Source organism: Quercus lobata, chromosome 1, assembly GCF_001633185.2.
Source record: "Quercus lobata isolate SW786 chromosome 1, ValleyOak3.0 Primary Assembly, whole genome shotgun sequence".
In the NCBI taxonomy this organism is placed as follows: Eukaryota; Viridiplantae; Streptophyta; class Magnoliopsida; order Fagales; family Fagaceae; genus Quercus; species Quercus lobata.
The window spans coordinates 38,227,182-38,253,053 of record NC_044904.1 but is presented as its reverse complement, the minus strand read 5'-3'; the positions used below and the strand labels follow the sequence as shown (position 1 = coordinate 38,253,053).

Genomic DNA, 25,872 nt, shown 5'->3' with positions numbered 1-25,872 from the left:
TAATACGAGAGAAGCACTCTGAAAATGGAATAAGGAAGTATTTGGGCATTGTCAAGCCAGGATCAATCGTCTTATGGAAAAGATTGTCGAAGTGTAGAAGAGGCCCCCTTCTGAGCTCAATGACAGTATCGAGGAAAACCTTTAATTAGAGCCTTAGAATGGCTTACCAGAACCGAAATTCTGTGGAAACAAAAATCCCAAGAACTCTGGCTAAAAGAAGGAGACAGAAACACCAAATTCTTCCATCTTTCTACCATTATTAAAAGAAGGCAAGACAATATTGATGCTATCAAGTTAGAAGAGGGCAACTAGGTTACTGGTTCAAATCAAATTAGGTATCTTTTCTTCTCATCCTTCAAAAATTTATTCACTGAGGAAACGGTCTCCTTCCCTGAGCATCTAGATAATCTCCTTACTAGCTGCATCCTTGAGGAGAAAAACTTGAGTCTAAAGAGAATACAAACTCTGGAAAAGATCAGGGAAACATTATTCCAGATGCAAGATTTAAAAGCACCTGGGCCAGATGGCTTCCAAGCGTTGTTCTATAAAGAATTTTGGTCCACAGTCGGCGATGCTATAATTAAAATTGTCACTTCCTTCTCATAGATGGATGCTTAACTAAAGAAGCCAATTCCTCTCTGATTGTACTTATTCCTAAATTATCCAATTCGTCAATTGTCAACAACTTCCGCCCTATAAGTCTCTGCAATGTTGTGTACAAGATCGTCTCGAAGCTTTTGGTTGCAAAGCTGAGACCTCTTTTGCATAAGATTATTTCTCCCTATCAATCTACTTTCATTCCAGGTAGATGGATTGCAGAAAATCAAGTTCTAGTCCATGAACTTCTTCACAGTTTCAAGACTAGAAAAGTCAAGTCTGGCTTTATGGCGATTAAACTCGACCTCCAAAAAGCATGTGATAGATTCAATTGGAAGTTCATTCATGTTGTGCTCACCAAGCTCAGATTCAATTCTGTTTTCATCAATTGGATCTTAACTTGCATATCATCAGTGTCTTTTGAAGTCCTAGTCAATGAAGGAAAGTCAGACCAGTTCAAACCTAGCAGAAGACTTGGACAAGACGACCCTCTCTCATCTTACCTGTTTATTCTAGGGCAAGACATCCTATCTAAAATGCTTGATAAGAAGCTCCGTGTTGGAAACATCAGTAGTGCCAAAGCAAGCTCTAGAGGACCAGCTTTAATGCATGTCATGTACACGGACGACATCGTTCTTTTCTCTAAGGCAACAAGGAAAGATGCAGAGAGACTAGCCTTATGTCTAGAAAAGTACTGCAAATGGTCAAGCCAAGCCATTAACAGAGGCAAAGCTGGCATATTATTTTCGAAGCACACTGGTCCTAACTGTAGAAAAGTTATAAAGCAGCATATCCATATGAAAAGCCTTAAAAAAGATTCGGTATATTTCGGTTCACCCCTATTCAGGACAAGATCGCCTTCTAAAGACTTCAAGTTTCTGCAAGAGAGGCTGGAAACCAAGTTATCGGGCTAGAGAAGTAGATGCCTATCTTGGGCAGGTAGATGCACATTGATAAACTTGGTTGCCCAAGCCATCCCTAACTACACTTTATCATCATTCAATATTTTCGACAATATTTGTGACAAACTGGATTAGCTCTTAAGAAGATTCTGGTGGAAATAGAAAGAGAGAGAAGGCAGATTCATTGCTTGGAAGAAGTGGGACAATCTATGTCGCCCTAAATGTAAGGGTGGCCTTGGATTCAAAAAAGCAAAATAGGTTAATGCTGCGTTGCTCGCCAAGCTGGCCTGGATGGTTGCTTCTGGGAAGCAGAGCATTTGCATGGAGATTTTGCGTTCAAAGTACAAGGTAAAAGAAAATTTGCTTAGAGCAGAGCCAATTAAATCAGCCTCCCCTACTTGGAGAGCTATAGAGAGAGCTAAAAAGTTGATAGAAAAAGGGGCGTGCTATTTGCTTGGAGATGACAAATCCATTAATGTTCGGGTTGATCCTTGGGTTCCATGGATTGAAGGTTTTAAACTGAAGTCGAGAATTGAAGAATACAACCATCTTCCTATCAAGGCTCACCACCTCTTTTACCATTCCACTAAATCTTGGGACAGAAGTATGGTGAAAGAAAATTTTGCCCCTAATGATGCACAATCCATTCTTACCATTCCAATCCCACTCTCACCCAGGTAGGACAGACTTATATGGCTCCTCGATTCTAAAGTTATTTTCTCTGTTAAATCAGTTCACCAAGTCTCTTTCACTCACTTCGTTGATAACTCCGTAGATCAATCTCTTTGGAAAAAACTATGGAGAGCCAAGCTCCCTGAGCGTCTCAAAATGCTTATCTAGAGGATAGGAGCCAACGCCATCCCCACCAAGGCGAACCTCAAGCACAAAATTCAGCATATTGACTCATCCGACACTTGGCCACCTTTTCTTTCATTGCCACTTCGCCAGAGCTCTTTAGGCAATTGCGTGTTGGGGACTCAGAATTGACACCACAACAATGACCTCAAGAGAAGACATCATCAAGTTGATCACGAACCCTCCAAAACGCCCCTATTCCTGCATAAGACTTATGGACCATAACTCTTAACATGGCTATCATCATCGATGAGATTTGGAAGACTAGGAACCACATTCTTTTCCAAGAGGGCAAAGCTGACTTGGCCAAGGCCAAACTAAATGTGGTTGCAAGGTTCTCAGAGATATCCAAGGTATACTCCCCAATCACCCACCTCTCATCGAACCCTTTCTCAACCTCTTGGTTCCCCCCACCTCCAGACTGCATTAAGATTAATGTAGATGCTGCGTTAAACTCTTCAAAGTTTGCTCTGGCTGTCATGGCAAGAAATCATCATAGGGATGTGTCCTTTATGTGGGGAAAACAACACCATCTCTGTACCCCTTCACAGGCAGAAGCTTCAGCTCTTCAATGGGTAGTGCAGCTTGCCATCCAGAAGCATTGGAACGTGGTCATATTTGAAGGAGGCGCAAAAATTTGCTTTGATGCCTTGACCCTGTCTGATCATACCCCCAGCTAGCATCTGAACACGCTCATCAGCAACATTCGTAGTTTGTATTACAATTTTTTGTCTTGTAATTTCTGTTGGGTTCGGAGGTTTGCCAATTCTGCAGCACATGAAGCTACTAGATTTACTTTGAACTCTGATTTACCCTTTTGATTTTCTAATGGTAATCTCCCCCCCCCCTCCCTCCCTTAAGGTGGCTTGTAAGGGAGATGCCTCTGCTTGTAGTCTTTTTTAGTGTAATGATATTGTAGTTTATCAAAAAAAAAAAAAAAAGTCACAAATTTTAACATTTCCTCTAAAATGTATTTCTTTGTTAAAACAAAAAAACAAAACAAACTTGAGAATTAAATAAGGTCAAATTTTAATATATAAAAAAAAGGGTTGGATAGTGGCGGCTTTAGGAATTTTTTTCAAGGGGGTCATTAAGAAATTTAAATTAAATAAAATTAAATACAAAAAAAATTGAATATATCGAGTCATAAAAAAATGCAAATATATGAAATTTTACAACTTCTACGAGTTTTCATATTTTAAAATTGTTACATGATAGTTTATTATTAGTTTTTATTATCTATTGTCAATGTGCTAGGTGTGATCATTTTATTTTGTTAAGTTTGTATAACATTTAATAATTTTTATGCAGTTGTCATTATTTTTATAAAAATATTTTAAACTAAAATGACAAAATGCAACCCACTGAAAATATATTATTTATTAACCAACACATTCATATTCATACATGCATAAATATTACACTAAGCCTCCGTTTGGATACCAATGAAAAATGAAAATTATTTCACTATTCAGCTTATTTTTTGTACTATTCATGAGTCCCATTGTACTTTTGGTACTATTCATGGGTCCCACTGTACTATTTCAGCTAATTTTTACCTTTTATTTACAGTACTTTCAATAATAAGTTTTCAGTTTCAGCAAAATAAACGGTATCCAAATAGATCCAAGTGTCTACTAAACAAATCAAATATTTGAACAATTGCCAACTTTACTATTTATTTTTTCTTCAATTATATACTAACATAAATAATATACTAAATGTCTAATTGTTGTTTAGTTTTAGGTTGTATTAATCTACGGTCAAGGTGTGTAAAATTTCAGCCAATGTATGCAAAAATATTTAAACATAAAATAAACTAATAAAAAGAGGGCCATAGAAGTGCCGCTGCCACTGCGGTTGGACCTTACACATGAAAGACCATATTTAAATGTAATCCACTGAGAAACTAATGCTTAATAAGGAGTTTAAGATTAAAGAGGGCCATAGAAATTCTCTCTCATACGATTTTAACTATGGTCCAACCTTGGGTACATTAGGGTTCCTAGTAACCTTAACTAGCGAGAAGCTTGAGTAAGTGCCTGTTTGTTTCAGCTTTTAGGAGCTGAAACGCACATTTTGAAGAAAGCTGGAGCCCAAAGTGTGTTTGGTTCAGCCTAAAATGCAACTTTTTGGAAAAAGTTGCGTTTTGGGCCAAGGCTGAGAATGCGCAAAACATTATGGAGCTCTGGAGGTCGATAAAACAAAAAGTCCATGTGCGTTTTGAACTATCCGTTAGGCTCTTCCTTCAATTACCAAATTACCCTTGATAAAAAGTCCTCAGTTCTCACGCCTGTCCGAGCTCATTCCTCTCATCTCACCTCTCTGCTCTCCCTGTGCCCTGAAGCTCACTCTCACGCCTCTCATCTTATCTCTCTGCTCTGCCTTCTCCGTACTGCTACAAACACAGCATCACCCAATTATCACCGTTTACCACCACAATCAACAAAATCAACAAAACCCATTTCAACATTTGATAATCCAAACACAAAATCAACAAAATCAAACCAAAAATAACTCAAAATCAACACAAAAAAACTTAAAATCAACTCAAACCCCATTGGAAAACCCATCCCAAACCCAACTCAAAATCAACCCAAAACAAGATCAACTCAAACTCAATCCCAAAACAAGATCAACTCAAAATCAATCCCAAAATCCACAGAAAATCAACTCAAAACTAAACCATTAATTGAAAACCCATAACCCAAACCCAAAATCAAAATCAAATACAAACCGATAACTCAATCATCTTCATCTTCATCATCTTCTCTCTTCCTTGTAGCTTTCGAACTGTCAAAAAAAAAAAAAAAAGTAGAGACTTTGAGGGATAAGAGGGGCGGAGACTTTGTGGAACACTGGAACATTTTGGAGTGTGGAAACTAGGGAAAAAGACGAAAGAAGTAAAGAAAAAAAAGTAAGGGCACGTGTGTGGAGGAAGTGGAAGGGAAAAAGAGGAAAGAAGGAAAAAAAGAAAAAGAAAAAGAAAAAGTAAAGGTACGTGTGTGGAGGAGAAAAAAAAAAGGGAAAAAAAAGAAGGAAAAAAAGAAGGAAATATGGATAAAAAAATAAAATAAAATAAGGGAAACATAAAATAAATAATAAGAAATTAAAATTGAGAAATACTATTATAATATTTTCATAATACTTTCACAATAAATCTTAAGTGATAGGTTATTATTAGTTAATATTAGTAAAAAAAAAAAAATTGTTTAGAAAGAGAAAAAAATAATTGTAATAGTACATTCAAATTAAAATTAGTATAAATTATCACAATATTTTCACAATAAATCTTAAGTGGTAGGTTATTATTAGTTAATATTGGTGAGAAAAAAAATAATTTGTTTAGAAAGAGAAAAAAATAATTGTAATAGTACGTTCAAATTAAAATTAGTATAAATTATCACAATTGTGGGGGTTAGTTACTCAGGAAGTATTGTTAAAAGCGGTACTAACTAGGCCTATGGCCTTATCCGAGGATGTTGGACCATCCGAGGAGGCCCAAATAAGGTTATGAGTAGAATAAAGTTAAGAAAGGAGAGGAGGCAATGTGAGATGGGTCCAACAAGTGTCCGAGGACAAAAGTATCCTCGACAACATGCGTCCGAGATGAATCTGAGTACCTTATCTTCATGAACTTACTTCGGGGCAACATCACAGTTGAGAGTAAGACATCGGACCAAGGATAAGGATAAAAAGACAGACAAATATCTACAAAGGCTGCGACCTCCGCATTAATTGCCTTTCAACCAACTCTCTGGCCGCATTAATGTGGAAATGATGCCTGAACAGTAATCAAGCAGTTTTATAGCTACTGGTTGATGGTTCTAGGAGATGTTAGATGGGACAGGAAAGAGTCCCCCAAATCTAACTAACACGTGTGTGGTAAGGATGATAATGGGACTGCAATATATAACCTGGAAGAACACATTGGGAAAATGGAGATGATTTCTGTTTGGAGAAAAACGATATAAAACCAAGAACTTAGCTTATTCCAAAAAAGAAAGAGAGATTGAAAAATATTATTCGTGTCGAACCATTTTGAACTATTGAAATTAATCATTTTCCTTCTAGGATAAATCTAGTTCTTCTACCCACGCTCTACAAATTTATTGTTTGGGTCGTTAACATTTGAGCCCAATCCAGTCTTGGGATCAACACAATTTCAGTCCCTACAATAATATTTTCACAATAAATCTTAAGTGGTAGGTTATTATTAGCTAATATTGGTGAGAAAAAAATAATTTCACAATATTGATTTAAGTATGAAATAAACTCTCTTATATATACATTGTCCTTTTTGGTAATTTACCCCTCAAACTGCCAATTTTATAAGTGTTAGCCAAACATTTAGCTTTTTCAAAAAACACTTTTTAACAGTTTTTACCAAATACTCAGCTTTTTGAAAAGACACTTTTTCATTATGCACTTTTACAAAAAGCTGAACCAAACTCACCCTAAACCTTTCATTGGACCACTTTCACCTTGGGCAATGAGAAACGAGGACATTGTTGTAATAGTTTTATTTTGTGTCAAAATTGATAATCGAAGACAATTTTAAGGTTTGCTTAATTAGCAGTTTTAGAGAAGAACTATGACGTGGCATATAACAAAAAGACCAATGTGGCAATTCTAATTGGAACAAAATTTCTCTCCAAACTAGTTTAGAAAGAAATTTTTTAAATTTCTAATATATCTCTTTTTTTGTGTGAATTTTGAAAATTTAACAGTTGAATTTCATGTTCCTTTTGTTTTTAACATGAATATCAAATTTCTTTCAAATTAGATTTTATTTACTATTTGATCAATAAACTTAATTTTATACACAATTTTAGATCACAAAAATTTGAAATTTTAACATTTATTTGATGACATAGTAATTGATCTTTTTGAAATTTTGTAATCATGAAAAATATAATAAGAACATGCAATCTAATGGTTAGATTTTCTAAATTCACATTCATTATAAAGATATATGAGGAGTTTGTAGAGTTTCTCTTTAAACTAGTTTGGAGAGAAACTTTATTTCTCGGATTGGTGAGTTACCAGCTCTGCCACAACATCTTAAAGCTTGTCGATTTGGCCAAAGTGAAAGCCCGATAAGAAAGGAAAGATTTGCATATATCCTTATCACCTCCAACTCCAAGTTCCTGCTGATAATCTCAAAATAATTAGCAGCATCACCATTCACCACCTAAAAGGTACGACCACATTTTTCCCACTTTTAAGATACTTTTTGGCCTTTTGATTTGCTAATGACTTAAGCACAGAAAGATTTCCCTGCTGACACCCCCGACATGTTTTTGTATTTTTTGTTAGGTGTTTACGAACCAAGTTTAGCCATTGATCAAACACCATCATCAAGTAGTATAGATTATGGGTTAAATTGAATGTGAAAATACAGTTTTAATCCCTATATTTTGGAGTTATTATCAATTTGGTTCTTAAATTTTAGCAGCAGTAAATTGGTTCCTATATTTTTATAGTAGCCAATTTAGTTAATGTTATTTTCAATTTCAAATTAATTTGGTCTCTACACGTTAACTCACTAACATAAATTGAATGCAAATTAAAAATAATAGAAACTAAATTGATTGCTACCAAAATGTAAAGACTAAATTGATAGTAAACCCAAAACATAGAGATCAAAATAGTATTTTTGCCTAAATTGAATCAAGTCACTGGTTAGTCTGGTTTGTGAAGCACTCAAAATTGAATTGCTTATTTTTTTTTTAGTAGATAGTAGATACTGCGGTTAACTCAATATTCTTTATCATTATCATTTCATGTGAGTGTGCCAAGCCGTGAGACATCATCAACTAACTAAAGAAAAAAACAAAATATTTTTCCCACACACAATCTAATGACCTTTTAGATAACTCAATATTCTATATATTGTCGAAGTTACGTTTTGGTAGAATATGAATTTGGCAATCTAATGGCGACTTTACGTGTGTTTATAAACCAAATTAATTGAGTTTAAAAGGCAAAGATAATACTTACACGACATGTCACATGATGCTCATCGATCCTCTCATAATAATGATGTACGTCGTGTTGTAGATTGAAGCAAAATTGATGTGATAACGACAATATTGAGTTTAAGATCCACTTCGATCTGTCATTCTATCTATTGACAACGAAAAATGAAAATTCTTATACAATATTAGTCTATTGTTTTTGTTTAGTATAGACTATAGAGAAGGCAAATTTCAGTATAATGTAAATGGTGAAATGTGTTTTTAATTAGTTCATTTGAGTTCATTAAAATTGAAGACCGTTTGACGATGAAGCAACTCAAGAAAAGCAAGTTGTCCATATTTTGACCATTTGACGATCGATTGAAGCTTGATTGCCGCGTACTATTTACCATTCCAATGATGTAATCTAAAAAATTGTTCAAATTTCCTAAATAACCTTATATATAAAACTATATTTTCACTTTTCCATGTGTATAATTTAACATAATATCGTGTATAAATTGAAAATTTTTATATTTAATATTTTTGCCTATAATTTAAAGAAATGTCTCTATAAAAAAATATAAAAAACGATAACATCTTCTATATACATTAGGATAAATGATAACCTTTGAATTATTTTACTTCAAATTAATTATGGTTCGAATTTATCTGTTTTAATTTCAGTCCATATTAGAAATAATTTAGAACAATATCACTTGTTTTCATTTTTATTGTTGCATTTACAAAAAAGAGTCCTAAGTGAGCCATTTTCAAATCCCTTCCTTGATTCAAGAAGTTAGATTCCTCTTTGAATAACCTAAAGTTAACATACAAGGAAACCAGAATTAGAAAAATTGGCTTTTGCTCAAAAAACTTGGGTTCAAAAATTTTATTTTAATTTTTATTTTTATGAATAGTTCAAAATTTCACCTACACCAAAGGCTACATAAAAAATAAATTTATTAGTGTCTTGGTTTAATGGTAAAATGCAATCATAATGAGCTGAATGAAGAAAAATAAAAATTAATTGTCAAATTATAAACATAACCAAAATATGATTAAGAAATTTAGTTACCATATCTTTGATATAACACCAACCACATTCATTATTATATGAGTTTGTAAAATTTGTACGAATATGAGTAGTAGCTTTAGCATTAAAAAAAAAAAAAAAAGTTTTGTAGTGACATTCCTATGGTAATGAATTAACCATCAAAATCACAATTTGAAAGACAAAGTTTAAGTCCAAATTAAATATCATTAAGTTATATGATGATTTATAAGACTAACAATGTGTATTTTTTAAACAAGTCACACGATTTATTAAAAAAAATAGTACAACTTGTATCTTCAATCGCCACATAGTAGGTGAAAAAAACTAGCTGAAACAATGTTGAAGATTATCAATAGGCAACAACAACTCTCTATCAACAATTTAGCTTAGTTAATTTCAAGATCCTTGTTTGCATAGAAACGTTTTACTTTAGTACAAAGATTCGTATACTGTATACATGATCTTAATTTGGCTCAACCACACAACATATAAAACCAAACATAGCAAGACTGTATCGTTTGTGGAACATTGTGAGATGTATCACAAAAATCACAAGTCGTGGTCGGAAGTGAAAAACAAGTGTACCCAATTAACATTGTGAGATATATGCATCGATCCTTCATTCCTGCTTTCGTAGCAAGTGTTGTAATATGGCAGTATATAATGTATACATTCGGATCGGGTCTGTTTAATTAGTTGAGTATGATTCACGGGTCAACCATTTTGGACTGCAAGTATAAGAGTGTGAGGAAACTTCGTCCAATCTTCTTTTCTCTCTCAACGATCAAACCCAATAAGTTAATTAATATGGCAGTTTGTCTATTTTTTTTCTCATTAATCTGAAAATATACAACCGTTAGATTCTACCCGAGCTAGGGTGCCTTGAAAATTTCCACGAAAGTTCTAAGTTCTAACTTTTTGGTACGGACGTACGGTATAAGGTGTTGCTTCAAGTTTATCCCTCATTACAATGGATTTTTCTTCTTATTATTTTTTTAGAAGGGTGGGGGTGTTGAAAATTTTTGTTTCCCAAGTTTATATTTAGGCGATATAAATTTCCACAAAGAAATATATATAAATTTTTTTTTTCCCTGCAGATTTTTTCTTGGGATGAAACAGGGGAATTTGCCTATGTTAAGTATTAGTCTATATATTGAATTATTTCAGTCATTTGATTGTGATCTCTAAATTAAGGAGGTTTCATCATTTCATATGCAATATCAGCAATATAATCTTTGCAAACGAGCTGAAACTAATTTCTAGTAGCCGGCAATAAGCTTGTGAATATATGCGTCAGTGTTGTCTGAATATGCACGTACACGATAAGAATTCTGAAGGATTAATGCAATCGTGGAATACTTAGGAAATAATTCAAACTTTCAATAACAATTTTATTGAACTCTTTCATAAGAAGGTTACTTATCCTTTTTCTTCTTTTTTGTTAGATTTGTTTTGATCATAAAAAGTGCACAACCCCCTTGCTTAACTTGAAGGCTAAGATTGATTAAACTCCAGCCCTTTTATCCATATAATATTGGAGGTAACGTGTTAATGGGATGTATTCGGGTCATTGCAAGAGAAAAATATTTGACATCAATTTCAACCCAATTAATTTAATAATCATGTCAAAACTCTTCAACTTATTAATCGGATTAATACAACAAGACTCATGCAACTTGCTTAATATACCATTCATGTTGGATTGATACACACAATTAATTTCAACTTGTTTAACTTTAATAAACATGTATTGGGTTAACATGGATGCAACTTATTCCTGCTCATTTAAGAAGTATCCAAAAGAATGAATTTATTAACATAAAATTTAAAATTCTTTTGATAACTCAATTCTATAGGTAAAATACGAATTTATATTGAGCAAAAATGACATTTACATAAGTCAGATCATTTTAGATTGATTATAAGTTAAACAAGTCAACATAGAATTAACCCTAACTTATTAATCATATCAAAACGAATTTCTATGTTTCGTCACAACTCATCTACCCTAAATATTAATCCCAAAAAATCATGCCTTGTTTGCATCATTTTGCATGCAGTTCGTCATAAATATGATCAAACAAGAACACAATTGACATCTCATGCATGCACAATGACCCCAGTCGTCTCAGACTCCCATGCGCCATGCGGCACATTTTTGTCCTGGGCTATCAATTTTTACAGGGAGCAAACAGCTTTAATGGGAAAGATGACAAGATGATAACTCTGATCCATGGTGTCAGCACTCACCGCTTAATATGTTCAAGCATTAATTGGAACTTCACTCTCTAAACAATGGAAAACTTCCACAGACTTCTCCCCCAGAAATAAAATATCAGAAACTTCATTGAGGGAGAGGCTGCGTGTATTCACTTTTTTAGTTTTACGGATTTTTTGCCTCTCATTGTAGAATGTTCTCCCATTCCTTTGATTAGCTTGAACATTGAACACGCATTGTTCACAAAAAAATTACAATTTATTTTAATCTTCTTTAAATTTTTAATCGAATGATGAAAATTCTCTCACTATTTTATAAGCAATCAGCAACCCTCTATATATATATCTATATATATATATATATATATATATATAGACACACACATTACAACCAGAGTAGCATTCTTTTAACATACCCTAAACTATTCAGCCAAAAAAAAAAACCTTAAAATAATACCCCTAGTACTGTTGAATAAGTATTAGAGTTGACACTGAATAATATGTTTAGACATAAAATTTTAAAATTATGTAACGTTAATAATAAGCTCAGATAAGAACTAGTAAAAAAATTATTGTAAAAATTATTGTGTCCATTGATGTTGAGTGGTAGAGAGATGATGGTGGGTTCACGTGGAGTCACATCTCTATCATTTACAACTCGTCAAGTTGTGTCACTTTATGTGGCACTAGGACAATTCTTAAATTATTTACCTTCAAAGCAAGAGTAAGCTAGTTTTAACTTTTTTGAACAATGTCATATGCCTTATGGAGACTTTTTTTCCCCTTTAAATACAAAATTTCTTACTGTATATCATGACATGGATTGCTATATACATGTGCTATAAAGTTATGGCATCGTTTGCACGTCAAAAGCACCGGTGGGTATGATGATTATGACCTGTTCTTACACCAATCAATTTGTATATCATGATATTTGCGTCTTCATGCATGGCATGTGTAGGGAGCAATATAGAAGTAAAAGAATCATATTGCAATAGTAGTATGCTTGTGAGATATGAGTCAGATAAAATTTAAATGTAAAATAGTGAAAATATTTCACAAATATCATGACTAAAATTGAGCGAAAAGTAATTGATAAACATATTAAGATTCAAGCCTATAAAGTAAGGCTGTTTTTTAAAACTAAAAATTATGGTATATGATGACAATGATTTAAAATATATAACAAAATTAATTTATAATTTTCAAATTTTTGATATTAGAAATTTTATAAAATGTTAATATAAATTTTATTAAAACTGTAGTACTAAAGTTTCACCTAGGCTCTTTTGTTGGTTGGAATGAAAAGAATTTTAAGAGTGCACAATAATGGGAAATTTTTTTTCCATGTGGCATAAGAAGTAAAAACAAAAAACAAAGTAAAAAATAAAGAGAAAAGGAGAAAACATTTACTTGATGCAACCATAACATGTGAGATATAATTTGTATTATATAGTATGTGATTTTGGTACTGACAATAGTATTTTTTTAATAAAAAATTTACACTAATTAGCCTATAATTAAGAAAAACATTTGTCTTGGAATTTTGTGAAAATGATAGTAATATCCTAAATAATATTTTATAATTTATTACAATAAAATGTATGAAAGGCTATTTAATACTTTTGGAATAATGCTCCATTCTCTCACATTTATCGTGGGGAGTCGCCATTCATATGAGAGAAGGAAGCATTGCTTCCAGACTATTGAATGACTAAAAAATAAGTTTAAATTCATTATCTTATTTAATTTTAAAAATAATTAGTTGCATAAAAATATAATTGTATTTAAATAAAAGTAAGGTTAAAAAAAAAAAAAATGAAATATGGTCTTAACAAGTTATACATTTTTTTTGAGAAACAACAAGAGTTATAAATAATTACAAATATTTTAATCCCAAATTTTGGGTTAACTATTTATTCTCAACAAACTAACTAAGGTCAGTTATAGGTATTATTTTCCGCCACTCAAACTCCAAACTCATGTTCTCTATTATTTTTAATTGACATGTCATTTTTACTATTTTACTAGTGTTAGTTTAGGTCTTGCTCTATATATTTTTGTTCCCTTAACTTGAATCAAATGACTCATTCTTATCTTAAAAAAAGAAGAAGAAAAAGAAACTTTTTTAATTTGTGCATTAATTGCTCTCTTTTTACATATAAACCATTTCAAATAATTATCACTCATTCTTTTATTGATAAAAATCATAGATATTTTTAAATAAATTTATTTGTTTTGTATCCTATTTTTCTTAATATTTTAATTTATCCATCTTAACATTCTTATTTCAACTACGCTTATTTTAATAACTTGTTACTTCATACCAACCCAACATTAAGTGTGCATTTGAAAAATCTTATTTTACTTTTTGCTAAAAATATTATAAATAAAAAGTAAAAGTTAAACAAAAATAAACAGGTGACTCATGTGAGACTCGTAAATAGTAATAAAAATAAGCAAAAGTTAAATATAATAAGTAGATGACTCACATGTAATCCACAAATAATAGAAAAAATAAACAATAAACTTGCTTATAAGTGTATCCTAAACGAGCAATAAATCCTAAAAGTTACTATTTGTAAATTGACTTCAAAGATAAACCAAACTTATGAACTTCAACAATCATCATATTGCATTTGCATGTTGCATTTTGGATGAGGTTGGGCTATACATAGGTTTTCTATTTTATTTTATTTTATTATATGGGCTTTGATTATTTTCCGTTTAACATGTTCACATTTTTTTCATGTCTTGCATAAAATGTGAATATTTAGCATAAACATGTGGATTTTGTGTGAAACATTTCACCTCGGAGAGTGTGAAAGTGGAACTAATAATAAAAAGTTATTTATTTAATTATTATTTTTATCTCTCGTCTATGGGCCTTATAACACAACGTAAAACGGCTATTCGTTTGCCACCTTTCGACAACGCAGCAGCAACACCTATGCGTAAGTTTGAGGTTTAAGTACGTGGAGAGACTTTCATTAAAAAAGAAAAAAAGTACGTGGAGAGACTCATGCAAGACGAAGACAAGGACATGCGAAAATTCCTGGAAGCTGCGTACACTAATTACACACTATGCCTCGACTCTTTAAATCTGCAATAGGCTTGTCCTTTATAAGATCCAGTGGTGTAATACCTCAAAGAGAGAGAGTACTTTCAGGGGTTCTTCCAAGTCATTGTTATTGTTAGCTAAGGTATCTTCATCACAATTAGAGCTTGGCATACAATGGATTTACATCATGATACCATGGGCATGGATTCACATCATGAGGCCATGAACGACGTGGAGAATGGTGACTCTAAGAGCTTAATGAACAAGGGCCTCTCCAAGGGTCGGACACAACAAAATGTGTCATCCTCAATTTTGCGCAAGAAATCGGATCCAGTGCTTGTATCCAGAGTTCGGTTCAAAATGCTTAGACAATTCTTGGCCAATTTGCAAGAGGTTATTCTTGGCACCAAGATTGCTGTGCTCTTCCCAGCTATTCCACTAGCAATCGCTGCAGACTTTTATAACTTTGGAAGAGTAAGTGTCAATATTTCTGGATCTTTTAGTGGATAAATGCATGCTTTTAAGATAAACGTGACTCATATATAACTTATAGTATCTGTGTATTTTGTTTACACACAAAATCGAGATCTTAAAATACATACATTATGATATGCTATTTGATCGATATTCTTTTCATGACACGTAGCCTTGGATTTTTGCTTTGAGCTTACTTGGACTCGCACCGCTTGCTGAACGAGTCAGCTTCCTGACAGAGTAAGTTGGCATTTTAATTATGTGATTAAAAACATTTGGAACAAACAAAAGACAATTATGTAACATTGTTATACATTTTTTTTTCTATGTAACAAACAGGCAAATTGCATACTTCACGGGTCCGACAGGTATTATTTGAATCCAATTCCTAGAACTCATTCATTATTCATCTGGTATTTCAAAAATAAGAATTCCACATTCATCAAAGGAATTGAAATATTGAGTGTTGGATCGATGTGTAGTTGGAGGGCTTCTGAATGCAACATGTGGTAATGCAACGGAGCTCATAATTGCATTATTTGCTCTTCGCCAAAACAAAATACATGTTGTGAAGTACTCTCTTCTGGGTTCCATCCTTTCAAACCTTCTTCTTGTACTTGGGACCTCTCTCCTATGTGGAGGCTTGGCCAACATTAAAAAGGAACAAAGATATGACAGAGTAAGACATCAATTCCAATTTAGCCACTTTAATTTAGAAATTAGGAAGGTGGGTTTTATGTGATTTTTATTCTATTTTATTTGGTTTAACAGAAACAGGCGGATGTGAACTCGCTCCTTCTGTTGCTGGGATTGCTATGCCACTTGCTACCATTGATGTTCAGATATGCCTCAGGAATTGAAACTTCCACAGCTGTGTATACCCTCCAGTTGTCAAGAGCAAGCAGCATTGTGATGCTTATAGCATATGTTGCATATATCTTCTTCCAGTTAAAAACCCACCGGGAATTGTTTGATTCACAAGAGGTGATTAAAAAAACAAACAAGTTTATACCGGTGAACAATGTTTTAGGTTGCAAAAGACCCAATTAATTTGATGGTACCGAGAGAGAGGGAGAGAGAGAGGGGAGGGATTCGGGCAATAGAGTAGAGATTTCTAACTATTTAAAAAAGAAGAAGAAGAAGAAAGTTTTAAGTTATTGTCTAAATTCCTTCTGCTTAAATTGCATGCATGGGAAACTTAATTGCAGGTGCTTTAATAGCGGATTGGTCCAGAAATGAAAAAAAAGGCTTTATAACAAGTACTTAATTGTAAATTACTGGGAGATAAAGTGGAGAAAGATTCCAACTCAAAACCACCTATTTTGATATTCTAATAAATTATCAATAATTTTGAAGTTTTAAATTGTTAGAAAATTGAATTTAATCATTTTACCATTATTTTAATTGAAGAAAAAAAAAGCTTATTCGTTTTTTCTTTTTATTTTTCCACCCTACAAATGCTATTCAATTTTCTATATTACCTTTGTGAAAAATTTCTAATATTTTCAGAAATTTCTTTTACTCATATTCTCCGTTTTTTTTTTTTTTTTTTTTTTTTTTTTTTTAACATCTATACTAAAAGACAGGAGAACAATAGTGAAAAATTACCAACAGTAGGTAAAATACACATGCCTTGATTTTGGCGTTGGGAAAATGTAGTTGGGTTGTTAGACCATTTCTTTTATCTTCAAAGAGTCGGTATAAAACCCAATGACTAAAACTTATTTTGGTGCAATTATTTCCAGGATGACGAGGAAGACGAAAAGGCAGTGATAGGATTTTGGGGTGCATTTACTTGGCTAGTTGGCATGACAATTATCATAGCTGTGCTATCTGAGTATGTTGTGGGAACAATAGAGGTATAAATGCAAACCTTTTTGGTGTAAAACCTTAATTGCGTTCTATGGCATAGTGCATACTCTTACATAAAAATCTTTCTCAATTAGGCTGCATCAGATTCTTGGGGAATTTCTGTTAGCTTCATCAGCATAATTTTGCTACCAATAGTTGGAAATGCAGCAGAACATGCTGGATCAATCATATTTGCGTTCAAGAACAAGTTGGTATGACATATGATTTGTTTATTTTGTGTATAAATTAAATTCTGGGTATTATGTATACCTTGAATGAATGTAGATTTAACTGTATAGAATTCTGCGTACCATGCAGGATATCTCTCTCGGTGTAGCTTTGGGGTCTGCATCTCAAATTTCCATGTTTGTGGTAAGATTAAATTAGCTCAAAAGTCAAAACATTTACATAGCTAGCATTTTTTTTTTGGTTGAGAAATAAACACAATCACACAGGGAAAATGGAAATTTATGTAGCATTTGGTTGGTGAAATTTAAGTTACAAAAAAAAATTAGAAACATAATTGTGTTCATGTTTTCTTTTATTAAGAATTAAATAAGATTGTTAAGAATATAAATTCTGGTATTTTGAGATGAGAAATTCAATATTTTATAAGAATTATTTATCTTTCCCAATACATTCTTAGGTTTATAATAAGAATGATATGTACCCACGACTTTTATGAATTTCTAAAAATAACTCTCATGTAGAAAATATTTTCCTTAAAAAAGTCTAGTGAATTAAAATTCTCTTTTATGGAGATGATATTTAGCGTTTTGGATACACACAACATCATACTATTTACATATTATTAGTATAATGCTATATACATACAAAACATTAGGTCCATCAAATTAGAAGCCCTTTCTATGGAGACAATATTTAGATTTTTGGATGCACACAATTTTATACCCATAAAGGCCTCATAGAAGTGAAAGCCATGTGTTATCATTGATTAGTGATGTATGCAACATTACAATCTTGATATGTGGGCCTCACAGAGGTAGGACCCGTATGCTATGAGTATTATACTACATGCATTTGAAATATTATGGATTTTTTTTCCTTTCAATGAACATATTATGGAAGAGTTTACCCATTGACTTCTTAAGAAGGGTAATAGTGGTATTTAGTGAAATTTCCCATGATCGTGACGTTGGATCAACACTCCACATGGTTATGTTACATGTATCAATCATCCTTTAAAACCTCAAATTATGCTAAATTAAACCTTGAAAATCCAAAAAAAAAAAAAAAAAAAAACCCTTCACCTAATTAATTAACAAGGAACATCTAATATTAATCCATGAATTTCAGGTTCCTCTGAGCGTTGTTGTTGCTTGGACAATGGGCATTGACATGGATCTTGATTTTAGTCTCCTCGAAACTGGTTGTCTTGCATTCACAATAATTGTCACGGCCTTCACTTTACAGGTTCTTAATTTATACTAGATTCTATCGATGTCTTTTGTTATGTTAGATATTGTTGATGATCGGTTTTCAATGATTAATTACAAAAACTCATCATTTGTCATTATTCAGGATGGAACTTCACATTACATGAAGGGAATTGTTCTTTTCCTATGCTACATTGTTATTGGTGCTTGTTTTTTTGTTCATAAAATCCCAGTGAGTAAGTGCCTAGTCAAAAAGCTTTTCTTACTTACCATGCATGTAGCCAAACAATATAATATATATATGTGATTATTTTTAATTCATTCTTCAATAATGTCTACAATTTTAGGTGAAACAACCGTCAACTTAGGAGTTGGACAATCCTCTGGAGTTTTGAATGCCTGAGCTGACTACATTGTTTGGGATTTACATCCCAAACTAAAGATTGGTGCATCCGTAAATCTATTTCTTACTTTATTCATCCGTTTGTGAAGTGCTGGAAAAACTCATTCCCATTTCAATTGTGATCAATTGAGAGATTAAGTGCTAGAGATTTCGAGTTGCGGGCGTGTCTAAGAAAGTGGGGACTACTTAAACTTGGAGAAAGAATGAATTTTCGTGTTGAAGATGTTTGTATATAGTTCTGTCTCTATGTCTCTGCAATAAGTTTTAATTTATTTCAAATTTAGTTCATAAATTTGTGGCGAATGCCAAGTCATTTCTCTTCCCCTTTCTTTTTTTGAGACTACTAGTACTTAATTTAAGCTGATATGTTGCCAAACCAGAGGAAAAGGCATTACATCTTTGATGTACAATAAGAAAATCTGGAGAGTATCAGATTTCAATTTTATCTTCTAATAAAATTCCCCAAGTGTTTATCTTACTTTATTTATATATACACCTTTCTTGGTGAAAGCTGTAGCTTTTGTTTACCATGCAATGAGCCAATGATACAAAGTTGATATATATATATATATATATAGAGAGAGAGAGAGAGAGAGAGAGAGAGAGATGACAAAGATCTCTTATTAGTGTCATCAATGAAGGTTGGTAGAGGTGACAGGTGGTAGTGGGAATTTGTTGTGTTTTATTTTTATTTTTATTTTTTTAATATTTATTTTAAGCAACTGAAATAAGAAATGCAAAAAAATAGAATTTAATTAAATAAATGGACATACGGCAAGTGGAACATAAAGTGGTACACAAAAACCCTTAAAAGGGATTCAGCAAAGAAAAAAAAAAAAAAAAACCTTAAAAGGTTGGAATGTGCACGAATGTGGGGACATGATGTTCAACATCGAGGAGATAGGGCAAGCAAGTCTTCAACATGGCTTTCAACCATTGACTATGCTCGCTTGATCATGTTTAATTTTGCTCTATTTTAAAAAGATTTTAAGACTATATATTCGTCATTTTCCATGTCATTACTTAATTAATGATTTATCCTAATGGAACATGTATCTCAAAGTGTATTTTTATAAATTATGAATCTATGGGGTTGGAATAATGAGTCAAAATCTTTTATCTTATTTTCTTTACTTCACTTTATACTCCACAAATAAAAACTTGCCAAATGTCTATCTACTTAATTAAATCCTAATTTTGTGGCTTATTTATTTCAGTTACCTAAATTAAATAAATATAGAAAATAAGAAAAACCCAACAGTCAACCCATCCCACCACTAGTAGCGCCTCCTTCATTCCCCACAGCCACCAACAAATCTAGTCACAGCCATCTAAGTAAGGTACCATCTTGGAACTCTAAACAAAGCCAAGCCAAATATAGGACCTTCAAACTCCAACAAAGTCCAATATTCTGTCATTCCTTTTCTCGGCTTTCTCAGGAACCAAACATTATGGTTGATTCAATCAGTTAAAAGTGCGGGTGGGTGGGTGGGTGGGTGATGTAAAATCTATTATAGTTTTCAAATAAAACTACTTTTATTTTTATTTTACCTTTCTAATTGTACCACGTTATATCTTTTCGACCTTTGGTTCCTGAGAAATAAAAACTTGTCATATCAAACTCTATATTTTGAGGTGCTCTTTGTGATGAGGAAAATCACGACCAAATTTTTTTGGTTCCGATGGATGGCTGTGAATGAAGGTGTTGATGGCTCTGGTGAACAATGGTGGTGGTGTAGGTGGTAGGATGTGTTGACTTTTGGGTTTTTCTTATTTTCTTTATTTATTTAATTTAGGTAACTAAAATAATAAAGCCACAAAATTAGTATTTAATTAAATAGATAGACGTTTAACAAGTTTTTATTTGTGGAGTATAGAGTGGAATAGAGAAAGTGAGACAGAAGATTTGAACTCTGGAATAATTGTGGACACAGTTATGACTAGGGGTGTTCACCAAACAGTGCAAACAATACAAATTGCAAAAACCGCATCAAAACTTCACGCAAAATGGTACAATCGCACCGCGCTGCAAGTATCAATACGTATAGTGCAATGCAGTTTGTAGTTTTATAATAAAAAAATTGCACCACATCGCACCATCTCTATATATTAATATATTTATTTTTTAATATTAAATATATTATTAATAGTTTAGTTTTCAATGAAAAAAATAGTTTAATAACCCTAACAAGTGTTGATTAGGAAATTTAACTCAAAATAAAGAAAAACTAGGTCAATAGTTTAAAACTTGGCCCAAAAAAGAAGAAGGAAAAATCAGTTTTGGACTGGGCAGGAAAAGCCAAAAATTTGAAAAATATACCAACTTCAAATTGTTCAAATCGCATCTTATACACCGAATTGCACATGTGACTACAAAAATAAAGTACGGTGCAGTTATAGTTTTAGCTAAACTCTGCACTGTATCGCACCATACATGTGATGTAAAAATGAGGCACGATATTATTATGATTCTGGTTAAACCACACCTAATACGGTGTTAAAAATGACCAAAACCACACTCCCTGCACCTCGAACATCACTCATGACAATGATATATGTATTATGAGGTAGTATTGAGAGGAGTGGAAATAGTAAGTGCCGAGATGGCCCGTCTTGCTTAAGCTAATGCCGAATCTGACCCAGCGAGTGCATCCAGCCCAACTCAATTACAAGCCTATTTTCAAATTCTCCTAAAGTGGGCTAGCTGGAGTTTGGGCTGGAATTTTATTTTATTTTATTATATATATATAAAAGTGGATGAATGATGAAAATCAAAAGGCTCACATAGTGGATTATTTTGCTCAGACCCAGACCTTTGTCTTGTAAAGAAATTTTAAGCTTACGCGGAGAGAAACCTTTTATGCAAATAGTTAGAAGACATCTATGCAAACGGTAGAATTGCCACTGGGCCTTATAGCCTAGTGGCACCCAGATTCATTGTAACCGTTAGCTCGAGAGTTCTATTCCCTGCAATTACCCAGTAAAAAAAAAAAAATGGTAGAATTTTTTAAAATTGCCAGCAAGGCTGATTCTATCTTTGACGGGTTCTACCCTTCTTCTAAATGAGTGCTGTAAAATAGTTTATATTACATTGAAACACTCCAAAGTAAATAAATATGAAACCTAAGAAAAATTTTCTATTGTTTTTGCCAATTTGTTTCCCAAACAATCCTAAAATCTTAGTCATTTATTTTGAAATGAGTGGATCAAATTTTGTCATATTATTAATAATTTAATTAGGTATAAAGAATTGTAATAGTGAACTATAAAAAGAAAAACATTATGGTAAGTTGGTAACTGTAAGAGCAGATTTTGGAGGCCCAAGCCCAGCAAGCGAGCGATTCTGGCCCAAAAGACTCTCAATAATGAATTTATAGAGAGTGGATCGTAGAACTAGATCTTGACAGAGTAAACGTAACTGTTAGTAAGTCATGCAACCATTCGAACGTGGGAATACTTCATTAAACTTCCTGGGATTACAGTTCGTAGGGCTGTACCCCAGAATTTCGTTTACAGAATTCCTTTCTTTCTCTCTCTTCCTTTCCTTACTTTTTTTGCTCTCTCGCTCCCCCTCCCCTGATCATGGGGGTTTTCTTCTCTTATATAGCATCCTTCGAGTGATAATGACCTTACACTTGTTGATCATCTGGGTCTCTACTTGAGTGCCTGTCCCATAGGACATCCTCCTCTTTTTCTGTGAGTTGCACTGGCCAAGATAATACTGTTCTCCTGTCCTCTCCACATTAATGCGGCTAGAAAAGTAGCTTCCTTGCATTTAATGCGGCTGTTGTGGTTGCCCCCTAAACGTCTAGCATTTTCCTTTGATTTTGGATGACCTTTCACCATGTAAAGAGTGTGAATTGGACTCCCGTTTGGTGCGTCCGAGAAGGCACTCCTCCTCGGACGCCCCTTAAACAAGCCCGGCCCAACATGGTTGGGCTGGGGGTCCTCTGTCCGTGTTTTCGCTTCCTATTATGATTGGGCTTTGTACGGGTACCATGGCCCACAGTTTACTGGCGAACTTTACCCCCACAATAGCCCCTCAAAATTCCGGCTCTTCCTTCTTGGTCCGAGGAGGAAAGGCGGGATTTTGATGCCTGCTGGACAGTTCGTGGGGGATTCCTGCTTTACAAGTGCGGGGGCGTGCCCTCACGTTCCTCATTAATGCTGTAGGCATTTAATGACCCGGGGGGGATTAATTGCAGCTTTTGGAGCTTTACGCTCTTCCAATCCAACGGCTAGAGACCAGATCAACGGTGGATATTATTTCATTTGCTCTAGGCGGGAGCATGTCTGTCCAACTGCCTCTGGGTATATAAGGTTTTAAAGGTGGCCGTTCCTTACTTTTGACGAACGCTCCAGTATTCAAAACGTCTCAGCGCCTTCTCCTCCAGCACGCTCTTACCTTCGCCGTCATTCTCTTAAAGATTCCGTCGAGTTCCTTTCCCGTAAGTGCGCGCAATTTACCTTCTCCTTCTTTGTTACTCTTCTTTAGGCAAACTCCCTTCGTGTTGTCGTCTAGGACTAGGGGGAATGGGTAGGCTTGAAAAAATGGTAGACTCTCTGTCCGGTATGGCGGGCTTCAGGGCGAAGTATCGTATTCCTCCGGAGGTAGGCCTAGAGTATTGCCACCAAGAGGAAATTTTGTTCAAGAGGAGAACAGGGGAGGTCGCAATTCCAATGATAGCCTTCGTGGAAGGAGGAATGACGATTCCAATGGGGAGAATAACTAGGGACTACCTACGTGGTCATAGATTGGCCCCTCATCAGTGTACCGCTAACCTGTTCCGTATCCTGGGGTGCGCCGACGCCTTAATCGACCAGATGAACCTCGGCCCTTCATGGCACGACGTGGTTCATCTCTATGAATGCCATAAGCTCGACGACTCATACTACCTAAAGTCCAGGACTGACGAAGTGAGGTTGATATCTTGCCTTTCCAAGTCCAGCAAAGGCTTGAAGGAAGACCATCTGATCGTCTTCGGACCATGGCATGACGGCCTTCACTATCCGACTAGGGCGGGAACGCCAGGTGGGGTGTCAGAGGACTAGATTTCGTGGGGAGGACCCTAGTTTTGAGCTCTCCCCCCTTTTTTTTCTTTCTTTTTATTTTTTTTTATTTTTTTATTTTAAAGTCGTTGGTTTGGTTGCATGCCTCCTCGGACTAACGTAAACCCTTTAACGGCCTTTGCAGACAAGGAGCGAACATCCCCTCGGCTGAGCTTGGTCAACGTCCCGGCTCTAAATTACCTCCTCAGATCTGAGATTTTCGTAAGCGAGGATGGAAAATTACGGTCGGCTCCCTTGATTTTGGACTACGTTCCCCTCACTCGATCCTTGGTAGAAGCCGACCAAGCTATAAGGGCTGGTAGTCCAAGATTGGCACGTATTGACGTATCCATACCAGGGTTCCTTGCTTCAACAGACCTACCTCTTGTTCAGCTGCCTCCCCAAGGCGCCTTTCCCGCGGTGGTTATCCCGGAGGAGGAGGCTGGTTCTTCGCATTCATCCTTAGAGGAACAAATAGACCAGTTCCAATTTACCTAGGAAGGGGAGGTGTCGGCCAGGGTAGTAGAGCTCTCGGACTCCGACGCTGATTTAGACCGTGCCTCAGCGGCTCCTGATACTGGTTTAGTCATCGCACAAGTTGATATCAGCGAAGAAACTAAAGAAGAAGGAATGGATTTGAAGCCCAGGACTGGCCTCAGGGGCCTTCTATCTAACAGGAGCAAGGGGCAGTCCTCTAAGGACGTCTCGAAGGAAAAAACTGCCACTAAGGCTCCTGCTCCTCCTCTCCCTCCCACGTCGGACGCGGCGCTGCAGCCTATGCCTAACTTAAGGTGAAAAAGGCCTATAGACGAAATAGAGGAAGGAGAGACTGGCCGTGAAAAGGCTAGGCCTCAAAAGAAGGGCAAGGAGGCGAAAGAGCCCAGAGAGAAAAGAAATAGGTCCGTCGATAGCTGAGATGAGGCGGCCATTCGGAGGGATCAGCGAACATGGTCGCCTCGGATCGAATTAGATGGCGCTCCGATCCCATGGGACGCTACTCTGTGGGAATCTCAACGAGGGCAGGCATCATTCCTGGGCGAGGCCCTGCAGCAGCCTCTGCTCTTGCCTCGTGACATGGAGGGCCTTAGAAAGACTCGACAGCCAGACCTTTTCATGTCCTTGAAGAGGGACATGGCCATGGTAAGAGGAATCTCCTATCCTGTTCTCATATTGGGTACCTTTTTCTCGTCGGGTTTTAGCAGGGTCTTTATTCCCTTCTGGGCGCAAGTCACTCAACAGATTTTTGTTGCTGAGGAATGGGCCAAGAAGGCTCGTGAGGACTTGCACAGGGAGGCCCAATCCCGCTCTGCTACCGAGAAGGCCGCCGGCGATCTCAGACAGGACTTTGATCGCCTGAATAATGAAATGAAGGAGGCGAAGAAAGCTCATGCAAGCGCGGAAGTCGGCCTTAAGAATGCCACAAAGCAGGCTGACGATCTGCGCATACAGCTCCGAAAATCTGAGGAGAAACTCACAGCGAAGCAGCAGGCAGTTTCAACGCTCAAGGCTGAGCTTGCAAGAACCAAAGAGGAGACCCGCTTGGCCAGGGAGGCTGCCGAGAAGGCTGTGGCGGCCTCGTATGATCGCGGAGTCCATGATACTGAGGTCAGGCTGGCCGAGGAAGTGGCCACCGTCTGCAGGGAGTATATCACCATGTCCTGGGGTATAGCCCTGGATCGCGCAGCTGTCTCGGCAGACTCCGACCTCAGGAAGGCTGAGAACATCTTTTTCCCGGAGGACGTGCGTGAAATTCCTGACGAGGTTGCCTCCGCAGAGCCTCTTCCAACGGACTCCTCTATTCCCGAGGCTGGGGGCACTGAGCAGGCTGCGCAGGACAAATTACCCGAGGACAGCCTTCGTATTAGCGAGATCGTTGCTCAGGCCAAGGAGGTTGCTTCGGGGAACCAAGCAGCAAATGATCAGCCCGCTCCTGCTCAGGGCTCTTAGGACAGTAGTGTAGTATTTTACTTGTCTTCTTTTTTGTATTTTGCTTTGTTTCGCCTTGTTAGCGTTTGTAATCGAAACCGCTTTTGGATTTTAATGATAAAG

At 35.3% G+C, this 25,872-nt stretch overlaps 1 protein-coding gene across 1 annotated transcript; it reads left to right on the top strand.

Annotated features, from left to right (window-relative positions):
- The first annotated feature begins 14,730 nt into the window (after positions 1 to 14,730).
- LOC115989554 (vacuolar cation/proton exchanger 3-like) lies at positions 14,731 to 19,257 on the top strand. The gene is made up of 11 exons (XM_031113314.1): positions 14,731 to 15,123; positions 15,296 to 15,363; positions 15,463 to 15,491; positions 15,606 to 15,802; positions 15,895 to 16,107; positions 16,869 to 16,982; positions 17,070 to 17,186; positions 17,293 to 17,346; positions 18,292 to 18,408; positions 18,517 to 18,607; positions 18,719 to 19,257. The coding sequence occupies exons 1-11, from the start codon at positions 14,824 to 14,826 to the stop codon at positions 18,772 to 18,774; spliced, it is 1,356 nt and encodes a 451-aa protein (XP_030969174.1). The 5' UTR covers positions 14,731 to 14,823; the 3' UTR covers positions 18,775 to 19,257.
- The last annotated feature ends 6,615 nt before the right edge of the window (positions 19,258 to 25,872 follow it).

Coding starts and splice junctions, on each gene's coding strand:
- LOC115989554 (XM_031113314.1), top strand. CDS start 14,824: ATGGATTTACATCATGATACCATGGGCATGGATTCACATCATGAGGCC. Junction 15,364..15,462: donor CGAGTCAGCTTCCTGACAGA/GTAAGTTGGCAT, acceptor TGTAACAAACAG/GCAAATTGCATACTTCACGG. Junction 17,187..17,292: donor TTGCGTTCAAGAACAAGTTG/GTATGACATATG, acceptor CGTACCATGCAG/GATATCTCTCTCGGTGTAGC.